The sequence below is a fragment of the Buteo buteo genome, chromosome 13 (genome assembly GCF_964188355.1).
Source record: "Buteo buteo chromosome 13, bButBut1.hap1.1, whole genome shotgun sequence".
Lineage (NCBI taxonomy): Eukaryota > Metazoa > Chordata > Aves > Accipitriformes > Accipitridae > Buteo > Buteo buteo.
The window spans coordinates 30,272,981-30,286,217 of NC_134183.1; the positions used below are offsets into that span (position 1 = coordinate 30,272,981).

Here is a 13,237-nt window from a genome sequence, read left to right on the forward strand (position 1 = left end):
TCATACTCTTCACTATCAGCATTTTACCCCCACATGTTGCCTCACAAAGAACCACACTGGAACCTCCTCCTCCTCTCCCCCCACGTCAATTAGCCTACTTTTGAAGCAACTACAAGCATGTACCGAAATTAGTATTTTTACCTAAGCAATACCTCAGCCCCACAGTTTCCTTTAAAAAAGTAGGGGGATCTCACCAAAAAAAAGCCCTAAATTAGTAAAATTCTTTTGTGCATGGATGAGCAACAGGAAAGCAAAGCCTTGGGGCCTCTGGGGAGGAACCCTGTCCCCGCAGACCTACTCTGATGTGCTCAGGAGATAAGGCTCCATAGTGACACTTAAGGAAAGGCCTGCTCACATTTGAATTTCTGCATTCCTCAAGAACAATTCATGGCAATCACTAACTTTGCAGAGGAGCTACATGAAAGCTTTGGCCAATGAATGAGGGTCATCTGCTCTTTATCACAAGGGTAAACCTCATCCTGGCCAGTTTCTAACCTTTTAACCCTGTGAATTCTTAATTTGCACATGAATAATGGAATTCTTGCCACGAGTGCAACCTTCAGCTTCCAGTTCCTAACTTTAGAAACCAAGATCTGATCTCCTTGTGTGTTCAAATCTTAAACTCTTGGACAGATTAAAGTTTTTGATTTCCAAATGCAACACTAAACATTACAATTCTGAAGCAAAAGACAAGCTTACTGGCAAAAGCTCTGAACAGGCAAAGTAAAAGAACATCCTCGCACCCTGCTGCTACCACTGACTGAAGAGAGCATTTGCTTTTTTCCTCCAAAGAAAGAATGCCCATTTAATGCCTATTCTCTACCTGTTTAATATGTATAGTTCCTCCTGTACCCTGACCACAAGGTAATTTGCCTTCGCAGCAACGGACAACTGCCTCTAAAAAAAATTATAAGCCTACAAAATCCCGCACAAGACTTGTAAATTCTTTCACTTAAAATATCTGCAAAGTTCAATCAAGTCACAATAGCAGGCAGAAACACTGTAAAAATGAGATGTAAGACTAATTTTTGCACGTGTTTTATGGGCTTCAAAATATAACGATACAAATTACCGCCTTACCTCACAGCTTTACAGTAAAGATGATATTCTGAAACCAGTCAGATTGGAATATGACTAAAAAGGAGAGACTGCTACACAGGAAAACTTCATGTTTGGCCACTAGTTAACCACTTAATCGCTAAGTCAACACCTACTGTGATCATTATGGATCCACTATCTCTTCCAGTTTTCCCCCAAAGCCATAGGAAACCTTTCAAGTATTCAAAGAAGAAGAAACCTTTTGTCACAGTCTTACAGGGGAAGTGGAAAAAAAAATAAATAAGTAAAAAAAAGGGGGGGGGGCTGGAAAACAAGAGTCTCACTCCACAGCATGCAACCTATTGGTTCACAACACTTCCTTGGTGAAAATCTTTCATTATCAAAAAAAGAAAACAAAATTAAATCATCTTTCTGGTGAAATAATGTGCATGTGAGACACAAACATATATAAAAGTTCAGTACTGTCTGAATAAAACCAGATACTACAAGTGTATTCCTATGCTGTACTACTATAGTGCTCTGTACTATTCCAGAAGTTCTCTGATACTGAGCACAGACCTCATCCTGCAATGTCTCAGGTTTAAAATGGCCCTCAGTTTTCCCCAGTCCTACACACAGAATCCATCAGCTTTGCTTTACATTTATTAACAACAACAAAATTTCCATCCTCTTACGAAAGGTTTTCTTCAGTCTGTCTATTAATGGTGCTGGCACTCTGAAACCTAATGATATGAATTTAAAAGTTAATACTTCATTTTTCACCATTTTATCAAAAGTATCCAAGAACTGCTTAGTCTATTAACCCTGTATGTGAGTAAGATGCCATGACACAAAGTAATAAGTAGCCAGGTTTCTGAAATGGAGAGTTCGCAGATCAGCCCCTTACAACACGTGAAAAACCCGTCACTTAACGTGGAGCCACCTGCTTCCAGGCTGGTTTTCAACTGCCCAATGCTCTAGCTCACTGAACAAGGTATTTCACACCTTCCTGGGCTATCTTATGGACAGTTTTTATAATCAGTTCAGAAACGCACAGGAAAAACTAACATGTTAACATTCAGACATTTTTTTAACGTAAGCTAACGTACCAACTGTATTAACTAGTTTCAGACTGAATTTGGTAAAACTTGCAATTTACAACCAATATCAAGTTTCCATAGAGGTATCAGCACCACAGTTTTGTGCAACTTGCTACTAAGAACAGGGTTGAAGAGGTCAAGGGAAGCCTTTTCCTAATAGATTAAGTTTATCAGTTAAGTCCTATTACAGAGGGAACATGAGAAGACTATGTAAACTGTGTACTCTCTGTGTTGCACTTTCTTTGAAATGACTCCATGTACTTTTGGAAAGCAAAAAAAGACAATGTTGTAGAAGCAGCCTACTGGCAAAGCTCTGCACTGGCATGGAAAAAGGCATGGCATTCAGTTCCTAACACACATCTCTTGCTCAACATGTTTAAAGATGCTAGGAAAACAGGGCAACGCACACTCAGGGTCAGACTGTTAAAGCCATAAAGGCACTTAAACACAACTATATCCTTCACCATTCGTCCAGTAGTAGGGAGTCACCCTAGAAACATGACTCTCACTTCCTAGTAGAACCACGTAACAGGCCCTTACGGTCAGTTCCAGAGGACCCTGAGGCGGTTCCAAAAGGGACAGCACCTGCAACTGCTCAGCTGAACACACATCTTAGAAAAGCGAGGGCGTGGTAATATAACCCTCATGGTTGCCCAGAAAACCTTTCCCCTCTTTCCCCTTTCCAAAGACAACCGCCTTTATTATCATTCTGCCCTACCCCAAGACGGCACAACACAACATCAAGCTACTGAACAAGGAATAATAACTTTTTTTATCAGATTTGTAGCTAACCCTTGTAAGGTTGCCTGAACAGGACTTGAGAAACAAGACCCAGGACTTCTGTAGCAGGTTACCAGCATGGCTCTGCATCACCACTTGCTCTGGAGACCAGTGACCTGCATTGAGCCACCCACACAAGGCACCACTGCCCAAGAGGTTTCACAGGTGGCTGTGCCACTCCTGCCACATCAGGGACTCAAAGAGTTTTGCTCACGATCTTTTAACGTTTCAAAGGAAACAAAGGTTCTGTAGAATTGACTTGCTCTTTGCTTTTGTAATTTGTCTTTTTGGGTACATAATCAAAACAGTACGTTGTTGTGTGCTGTTCAGGGAATTGCTGTCACAGACTCAGGAGCAGGTTAATAAACAAGAGCTGGAACTTACTTGCTAGTGTGAGGTGGCTTTTTTGACTGAGAATGGCCCCATGTTTGTTCAGAGCTAAGCACTGGTAAAATCCTTCATCGGAAAACTCTCCTTTCTTTCCTTCCACCTCACTGATATATAACGAGCCATTGGATAAAGTGTAGATCCGTTCATTTTCAGATACTTTGCCTCCATTTTTCAGCCACGTAATAGTTATAGGAGCTTCACCACGGGCCTGGCAGTCTAAAACTACCGGATCCTTCCTTGACACAGTAATGTCCCGAGGCTCTTTCACAAAAAACAGTTCGCTAAAGCACCACACTCCTAAGAGAGAGAAAAAAAGATTTCACCTGTGAGTACAGACGTGCAAGTTACCAAGCGCACTCGTGAGCTGCAAGTCATCTCGCTGAACCCGCAGCGCGAGGTAAAACTACAGTTATTACAGGCTGCGAGGTCCCCCGAGCCCTCCAAACTCAGAAAAGCCCTGGGAAAACCGTGGTGCTGACTCCAAGCGCCGTACAGAAAGCCAGGCGCTTGCGTCCTAGTTTTGCAAACGGGCTTGTGTCAAGGAGCTAGAGAACCAGAGCCTCCAGCACCCGCCCAGCCGTGACCAGGGCTCAGCGCGGGAGGCGCTGGCTGTCGCGGTGAGCCCCGGCGAGCCCCGCGGGGCCGGCCGGCGGGCACGGGGAGCCGCTCTGCCACCGCCGCCGCCAACCCCGTCACCGGCGGGGGCTGCCACACAGGTGCGACCGTTACCGCTGCCGGGGCAGCGCCGCCCAGGGAGCCGAGGCGCCCGAGCCGCTCGCTAATTTTACAAGCCTGCCAAAGGAGCCGGAGCAGGGCGAGTCGTAAAAGGCTAATTTTACAAGAAATCGTTAGCGAAACCCCCTCCCCGCTACCCGGCCCCTCGGAGCACCCACACACAACAACACCCCCACACACACACACCGGCTCGCGAGGGGGCGAGCGCGCGGCTAATTAACGGTCGCTCACCGCCCAGCGGGGTGCTGGGGGAAGCTACCCGCCGCGCGCGCCCCGGGGCGAGGCCCCCGCGGCCCGCTCGCGCCCCCTGCCGGCGGGGCGGGGCCGGGAGCCCCCCCACCGTGCCCCGCCCGCCCCGTCTCGCGGCGCGAACAAAGCGCGGGGCCGGTTCCCGCCGGTCCCCGCCGATGCCGGGTAAATAGAACCACGTGCGGCGGAGCGGAGCCGGGGCGCGGGCGGACAATGGGCCCGCGGGGCGGGCGGGCGGGCGGACTCACCTGGCAGCGGGAGGAGCAGCGCCCGCAGCAGCGCCCGCAGCAGCGCCCGGCGGCGGAGCGGCGCCATTTAGCGGGAGGCGGCTGGCATGCCCCGCCGGCCGCCGCGAGAGAGACCGGTCAGCGGGCGAGGGGAGGAGACAGGGGACGGACGGAGCGGCCCCGGAGCGCCCGTCCCGGCCCTACTCTCCGCATCTCGTCTCCATTGGCCTTTGGGGAGGAGAGGGGCGAGGGGCAGGGCCGGGCGGGGGAGGAGGAGGAGGAGGAGGAGGGAGGGACGCCGCTGGACGGGGCGGGCCGCGGCGGACAATACCGCCGGGCGGGGGGGCGGCGGCGGGACCCGCCGGCCCCGCGCACGAGGGGCTGCGGGGTCCGGCGCCATCTGGGCCGAGCGCGGCCGGGCCCGACCCGACCCGACCCCCCCCCCCCCCCCCCCGCCCGGGCGAGCGCCGGCGCTGCCCCGTAGACGCGTCCTCTCCCGGACGGCGGCCTCTCGGGCAGCGCCGGCACCCAGGGGCAGCTCCCCGGCGGCCCACCGGGACAGCCCCGAACCGGCCGGGTTCTGCCGGCTCCGGTAGTTCGCGGGCTGGGGCTGAGCCCCTCCGGCCAGGGGAGGAGCTGGCGGCTCCGCCGTCCGCCAGGGCGCAGGGTTCCCCCGGGACGCCACGAACGGCAGCGCTCTCCTCACCGGCCTGGCGAGCATCTGCAAAACGTGCGCTCAGCCGCGCCCGGCTTTACCGAGGGTCTGTGCCAAAACTAGAGAGCTGCCCGCCCGTGGAGAGGTGCTCAGCCCCATGCGGCGGACCCTGCCGCGGCCGGGGCAGGTGCGGGGATGTCCAGGTTGGGCAGAGCACCCCCGTGCCCAGGTGAAACTTGGCTTTCCCACACCCGCAGGCTAGTTTTTGGACGGGAACTGATCGGAAATGGAGTGCCAGTTTGCCGGTGGTTCTCGCTGACCCCCTCGTACAGCACCGATAAAACCGCTTCCAGATGGCCGTGTGGGGCAGTGAGCTGCTGCGGGGGATGAGCTGCCCTTTACTTGTTGCCACCAGAAAGCAGCCATAAGCGTAGCTTGCTGAAATGCAACCTGAACGGCAAGCATAAGGTTTGAGGTTCATGCTGTCGACACCCTACGGACGGTATCATCAAATCAAATGCTGCCACTATCAATTTAAGCTTTCAGGTTCAGTCATGATTTTACTCCATGCTTGCAGCCAGTGATTTCTGAGCTCTTTTTTTGTCTGTTCAGAGTTCTAGTTTCTAAAGTTACCATGTAGGAAGGCATCTTCTTACTCAGCAGATTTGCCCCCTGTTTGCATTCATTGTGAGAGCTGCTGACTTCAGTGACAGGCAAGTTTTTACTGCTTTTTGTTCCTGCCAGCACCGCAAAGCTCACAGAGCTGGGAGCTGGCAGCCAAACTTGGTCCCTTCTGCTGCATCATCACTGGGACTGGCTACAGCCTCAGTCAATGACTCCTCTGAAAGCCTTGGGGAGGAAATCAGAGCTATCTAAACACAGCGTAAGCTATAGTTTGACCTATATCACCTTCCTTACTTGTCAAAAATACATGAGCAGAAGAATACAGCTTGCTCTGATCTTAGCGTGAATTTTCAGGAAAGGTAGTCAGGAAAGATTTGCTTTACGTGCAAATCAGTTACCCAAAAGGCATCCAGTTTCACAATCCCTTTGCAGAGCAGAACCGCACATGCACTGCTTTGGTGTCCAAATAGGAGCAAATACGGCAACAGGATCCACTTGACCCGGTATTTTTTAATCTTCCTCAGTGTTTTACTTTATCCAGTCACAAAAGTGTGAACTATGAAAAAAGAAAGTACCACTAGCCATTTTGTTTATATTCTTTTTTGAGTACTAATGATTAAACGTTCATTCTTTCTTGTGGCAAACTCACAACTTCCATCTGCAGCTCATGCTGGTAGTGTACTCTCTCCTGCTAAACTCTGGTTGATCAGAATGACCCGAATTTGAGATTTCCTAAATGACCTCAGCACATCTAGAAGACAAACACACCAACAGGGAAGGCATTACCCAGTAACATTTCTACACCACGTGCTTTGGGCAATTGGTGGAGAGGCTGAAACTGTCCCTGGTTAGATGTAATGTCCTTTCCCTGAAGCCCTTTCCTCTGCACAGCAGGGTGCTCCTTCCTGTGCAGCACTGGGCACTATCCCACCCATCCCAGGAGAGACACCGCCTCACTCAATTCACCAGCCCTTTTTAAAGCAGGAGTTGGTCCTAGTGAACCAGGGGACAAAAAAAAGCCAATGGAGAGAGAGCAAGTTGTAGTTCTACTTGTGGGCTGGTTTCCATTAGCTGTGTCATCTGTGCTCACTGCTGTATTCTGCTGTGGTGGGGAAACCGCTTTACCGGCTCCCCGGACTACGCTGTGCCAGCAGGAGGTGTCGCCTCGTGAGATCAAATGCAATATTTGTCTTAAATGGCTTAACAAAGAAAAGTGCTTCCCACTGGAGCGCTCCTTGTGCCTGGGTCTGGGCAGCTGCAAACACCAATATTTCCATTTTCACATTCCTGTTGAGCAAAACAAATAAATTCCTTAATAGAATTAAGCAGCCCTTTAACTAGATGAGCATAAAACTCTCTCTCCTTAATTTGTCAGAAGTCATTATTTTAACACATTTTCCAGTAATTAATTGGATTAGAGATAGTGCGGACTTGCAATAACATGTCTAAATTCATACTTCACTGCAAGCTGATAAACCCATTGAACCACAGTTTAAAGGCACTGCTAGCCATAACTTTGTCAAATACACCATGTTAGTAAATATGGAGCCAATAAACACAATTATCTACTTGGCTGACCATCTCACAGAAGCATTATCTTGAGAAAGCCAGAATAGCCATCCAGGATGAGTACAAGATACTGCCAGCCAACATAAAGAAAGCTATGCCTACTTTGTTGCGGGGCAGCAATTTTTCTTCTGTCACCAACACAGACTTTTTTGCTTGACTCGATCTGCATTTTTGGCATATGTGGGAAACTATGCAAACTTCCCCAGTTTTTGTGGTTCTTTTCAGACCCATATAAACCCTTTTCTATGCTTTCTCTTAGATTTTGGGGTCTGCAAACAAGCTGCACACTTCCTTCAAAGAAATAATAACTTGTAATACTTCAGCAGTCAGCTCCTCAATGCCTTAAAACCCAAATCAGTAGCAAGAGCTCTCTTTGAAGTGCTACCAACAGCTGGAATAACAGCATGCTTTCCAGGTTGCTATCTGTAAATAACCTGATTTACCTTATGCTGCATTTCAGCCTCAGCCCTGCCAAGCCCAGTTTATATGTTTCCTGAAAAGAAAGATTTTAAAAATCAGATTGACATGAAGAGATCTAGCTCAGGGCTTTGCTCCTCTGCTCTTCTGCGTGTGTGCGAGGGCAGCTGTCAATCTATCCAGGACTGCTAAACTTGGCTGGGGCCATAAAATCCGGAATTTTTGTCCCATTATGAACCAGCAAGGAGAGAGAGGAGCTTTTCAAAGGTGAACAAAGTCTCATGACCATGGTGTTTATACACTTTGTCTGAAATGTCACCAACACCTCTAGAAAGAGAACTAGTAGGCAGGACTCTTCCCTGGATCTTCCCTGGGATCATAGAATCATAGATTGGTTTGGGTTGGAAGGGACCTTAAAGATCATCGAGTTCCAACCTCCTGCCATGGGCAGGGACACCTTCCACTAGACCAGGTTGCTCAAAGCCCCATCCAAATTGGCCTTGAATGCTTCCAGGGATGGGTGGAACATAGCAGCCTCAGGAAAAGGAAAGAAGCTGAAAATTCACCTGTCTTCCCAAGGTGAACTCTGTATTTATGAGATCTCTGCAGCCACAAGCCCGAAGTGGAGAATGCAGTTTCTTTCCAGGTTAGAATAAGATTTTTCTGGTGTTGGACCATCTACGTGTCTTTCAGCTTAAACCAGAAATAGTTCGGTTTGGTCTGTGGTTAGTTTTGCACTAAGCATTTCAGCTCTACCCGAGACAAAGAATAGCATCACGTTAGCGCTCTCATCCCTGTGGTCTGGGAAAAGCCATTACAGCAGCACGGGTGGTGTTTGGCACAGCCACAAACTGCCTGAGCTGGGTGCCCACATGCCTCCGCATCCCACCTGACCTAACAAGCTCAGAGATGAGAAAGTGGCTTTGCCCACATGATCCATTCCCCCGGTTTGGCTTTGCGTGTCTCTGCTCTAACACCGTAATGTTGTGGGACAGAAAAGGATAGGGATGAGCACCCATGGGTGCGAAACAGGAGAGGGGGGGGAGAGAGCAGTTTAAGTGTCCCCGTTGCCACATGTGCAAACACAACACTGTCCTCAATTAGTGCAGCCTGTAAGAGGCAGTAGTAGGGTCCTGGAGCCCAAGTCTATTTTCAACCAACATATAATCATCATCCCAGCTCCCAGCCCCACAGGCTCAACCCTTCCCTGCTACCAGTGCCAGGTCCCAGCTCATCCTCTGGCTCTGCCGGCAGGTCACTGCAGGAGCTGCCAGGTGTCACTGCTGGTGTGAGGAAAGCTGTAGCTACAGGCACCCAGGGCAGAGGAGAGGGTACAATCACCATGGGCTGCTTAGCACAGCTGCGGCAGTATTGGAGCTGCCGTCATTTTTCAGGGCAGGCTGAGAGCAGCGGTAATTGCTGGAGCCCTATTAACTGCAGGGGAATTATGGCAATTTGCACCGGCTCAGCTCTGCCTTCAGTCGGTGGAGTCCTCAAAACCCAGCTAACAGGCTGCCACAACCCTGCACTCCTGGCAGGGTGCCATTAACCCTTCTTCTCAGGGAAGCCCCTTTTTTCTTTACAGTTCTTGCTCTGAGTGTTTTTGACCTGGTGTCACTGTAGGCACATTTAGACACTTTCTTGTTTCTCATGCCCAACTCCCGACCCAATTACAACTGTATTCGCAGATTTACAATACGTTAAGCTAACTCTATTAAGACCCACCATACAAATGTTTACTTTCGGCACATTTGGTCACTTAGTGGATTCTTGCTTCATTTTGAACCTGTGTACAGTTACCATCTCTGTTGCCTTCTCAAAGGAGATTCACTCCTTCCACGAGCAGATGGGCAAACACACCTTGGGCTGAGCCCTTGGGATGCTAATGAACTTTCTCTCCGGGAGCCTTCCTGTCCAGGAAAAGCACACCTCCCTGACAAAGGGATTTTAACACAGATCTCATCTGGTTATAAATCAACAAACACCGAAGTAAAAGGAGTACAATTATTTGCCACACTAGGTTCCCCTCTGCTGCCCACCCCGCTCTTCCACAACAGTGCTCCACTAGCCCAAATTGGTGGGTACCCCTCAGCCAGGTTGTTTCACAGTGCCCCGGAGGCAGCCTCCAGACATTTACTCCCACCCCTGAAGGCTCATCACACCAGAACGAAGAGGGACCCTGCCATGACTTTCAGCAGGAGAAAGGACACCCCAACATCCTCCCCTGCTGCTCAAGGTAACTGCAGGCAGTTCGGAGGAGTAACCTCACAGGGATCTGGCAAAGTGCATTTCTTCACTCTCCCATACCTGTTCACTGCAGTTGGAAGGTGTGAAAAATACTTAAGTATTTTTGGTCAGTCACTCTGCTCTTTCCTAGATGCAAACCATCAGGTCTTCTTGGTACTTTTAACAAACGACACAGCTACAGAAATAAAGAGTACACACCTGAGGGCATACCTCATCCCAGATGCACTCTTCCCCTAACACACAGCATAGAGCTCTTACGGGGTGGAGTTTGTGTTTACCGCAGCTCCATGCTCTCTCTTCCAGCCCTCATGTCACAGATGATGCTCCACTGCCTGCAGTGAACTCCAGATACATAACCTGCCAGAAAACTCTTCTTTTTTTTTTTTTTTTTTTTTTTTTTCAGTAGAGCTTGTTTTCTCCTGGTTTTATCTCCCTAACTTGGCTCTTTGTAGTGTAAAATGAATGCTGAAACACCAAGGGTTGCAACATGCAGCTGAAGATATGGCAATAGCATGGGACAGCAGCTGCCCTGGCTCAGATCAGCCAAATCGCCATGAATGTTTCCCAGGCCAGGGCAGCCTGCATACTTCTGCCATGCCACCTTGGGTTCTCACACAAGGTGCTGAGCACTGTTTAATTCCTCTGACCTCAAGGATGCTCAGCACTCCTGGGATGTGAGCCCTCGGTGCTCGGCTGTCTCGGGGCCAAAGCGACAGCAGATGGGCAGCTGCAGCTGGAATCTGTGCACTAAAACACATGGAATAACTTCATTAAGGGTTTATGTATATGTGGAAATCGCAGCAAGGAGCAGGAACGGCCAGCAGGTGGAGAAGAGCTGCCCCATAACCTGCATTTGCAATGTATATATTTTTTAATTGGCTCAGTACAGTCCCTTCTCTCAACACTTTCCCCAATTAGAAAACAAAACAAAATCTGGAAATGCTGCAGTACTGTACTCTCGATGTTATATTCCATAAATCAAAGTGTTAATACACTGGGTCGATACAATAAGTATCAGACCAAGAATAACTGAACAGAAAGAAAATATCTCCTAGGTTACCACTTTCTATGTTTGAGTCTATAAAGGAATCTCTTGAATCTTCCAGAAAGGCAGCTTTTTGTTAGTGTCTTTCTTGCTTATCTTGACGACCCACTGTTTTGCAGCTATTTGTTTAGCAACAGGCATGAAATACGGTCTCCTTTCATCCCTGTATAAGTTACCTTCATTCTGCTGTTACAACAGGAAATAGGCAAATAATTTCTGCCGCTTTTCCTCTATAAGTTTGCAATCAGGAAACAATTACTAGGAATAAAATAAATGAAAAGCAAGGCAAGCCAGAGGCTGACTAGCAGTTGGACATACTACTGAATATACCATGCTACAGATAGCTATTTATTTTTGCTGTGAAAGATCACAGCCCCTTCGTCTTTGCTTTCTCAGCTTGTCAACAATGCGCTCTCTCCTCTTATCTACAACTTATCCCAAGGAACTATGAGAAAGAAGGATTGGAGGAGGCTTCCTGCTGCTCTCGTCCCACTTCATCTCACAGAGACATAAGGAATTGCTGGTCAGGGAGAGGCCACTTCGGCCAAAGCAGCCTGTGCCCCATAGGTTTATCTCCTTGCTGCCAGCACAGCTCCCTCCAGTGCGCTGCCCTGTCATGGGCGAGCGATTGCCTCTCAGGAGTGTGAAGATAAACAGATTTGAAGCCTTCAAGGCATGTTCCCAGCACCTCCTCCCCCTCATATGCACACAGGCTCGTCCTGCAAACACCCCCACGCAACAACACGGCTTTGGGGATGGGTACTGAGATGTTTGAAGGGCCACGCAAAACTGTGACTTACACCAGAACGGCTTTACCCCAAATTCGGGCTGAACCGCTAAAGGCAACACCCCAGTGAAAGGAGCGAACCAAGGAGGGGGTGAACTGAGGGGAGCCAAAAGCTGGGCAGCACGGGGGTGATTTCTTTTGATGCTGAAATTACTGCCTCCATCAGCTGCAGTTGCTGGGATTTTATCTCAGCTGGGCTGCGGGAGTCACTTGGAAGCCCACGGGGATTTCTCATATTTTAGAGGCTCTGGAAGAGCTGTCTGCCTGGTGCTAGACAGGACCTGAAGGCAGGAGGCATGGCTGATTTCAGCTGTGCTGCTAGCCAGTATCTAATCATTACCCCAGGATTACATTTGCTAAATGCTAAATAACATTTTGCTATTATTTATGCTCAGATACCTCTAGAAGGTCACAGTGGGCAAATGCTGGCACATGACGGAACTTGTATTGGGCAAATAATACACGTATAGAATACACACCATGTGCACGCCAAAATGTTCATGCTAAGTAACTAGGAAAAAAGCACGTGTGGCAGGGGAGGAAGTTTTATGACAAGTTAGTGAGTTAAATTGGCCTAATGTGCTCAGTTGAGGAGCAGGCCAGTGCAAGTCACTGAGTAGAAATCCCATCTGGAGAAGCTGGGGCCACAGGGGCATCCCATTCAGCATCAGCAAGCTGTTGCAGCATTCAAAGCGTGATGCCTTAACCTAACTAGAGAAAAGAAAACCTTCAACATGCAGAGAGCAGTCCAAATCCTTCCCTGAGTATTAAAACTCCTGCTGGCTTCAGAAGGGGCAGAGATGGACAAATGCCCTTTCCAAGGCATCCTGAGCAAGCTGCAGCCCCCTCCCTGTTAACACCTCCAGTGCGAGATACCGAGTCACATCCTGCAGCTCAGCCTGCAGCCCCAGATAAACTGATTTAGCTGCTCAGTCTTCAAGTTAGATACAGCGTGATTAGGATTAATTTCTTTCTACAGTGACAGATCAACTGATCCAGCCTGTTTGCACCTTAAGAATCAATCAGATAGCTAGACTTTTCCAGTACAAAAAAGTTTTTACATAACTGAAACGTTCGCTTTCCTAATTCAGGTTTCCACAAGTGTGCAAAAAATTACAACTTTACCTCTTTTTTGTTTAAAAAACTTACAGACATTTATATAAGTGAAAATTTGATCCTAGAATGGTTTACAGTCAGACTTTGAATTCTCAGTGTGGAGAACAGTAAAAACGAATTATTTTGAAAAAAGGCGTAATTTTTAGCTACATGTTAATAGAGCTCAACTATATTATTTTTGCCTTGGATGAAGCAGCACCTCTTACATTTTGATAGCTAACTTTTAATTACACTAAGAGAAGAGCAGTTGTAATGTTC

General features: G+C 48.5%; 1 protein-coding gene across 1 annotated transcript in view; it reads right to left on the reverse strand.

The window, feature by feature from the left end:
* The window catches only part of PRTG (protogenin), an 86,466-nt gene extending 81,838 nt beyond the window's left edge, over positions 1-4,628 (reverse strand). The window contains 2 exon segments of the mRNA XM_075045331.1: positions 3,303-3,605; positions 4,541-4,628. Of these exon segments, the coding sequence (XP_074901432.1) occupies positions 3,303-3,605; positions 4,541-4,628 (391 nt within the window).
* Between the last annotated feature and the right edge of the window lie 8,609 nt (positions 4,629-13,237).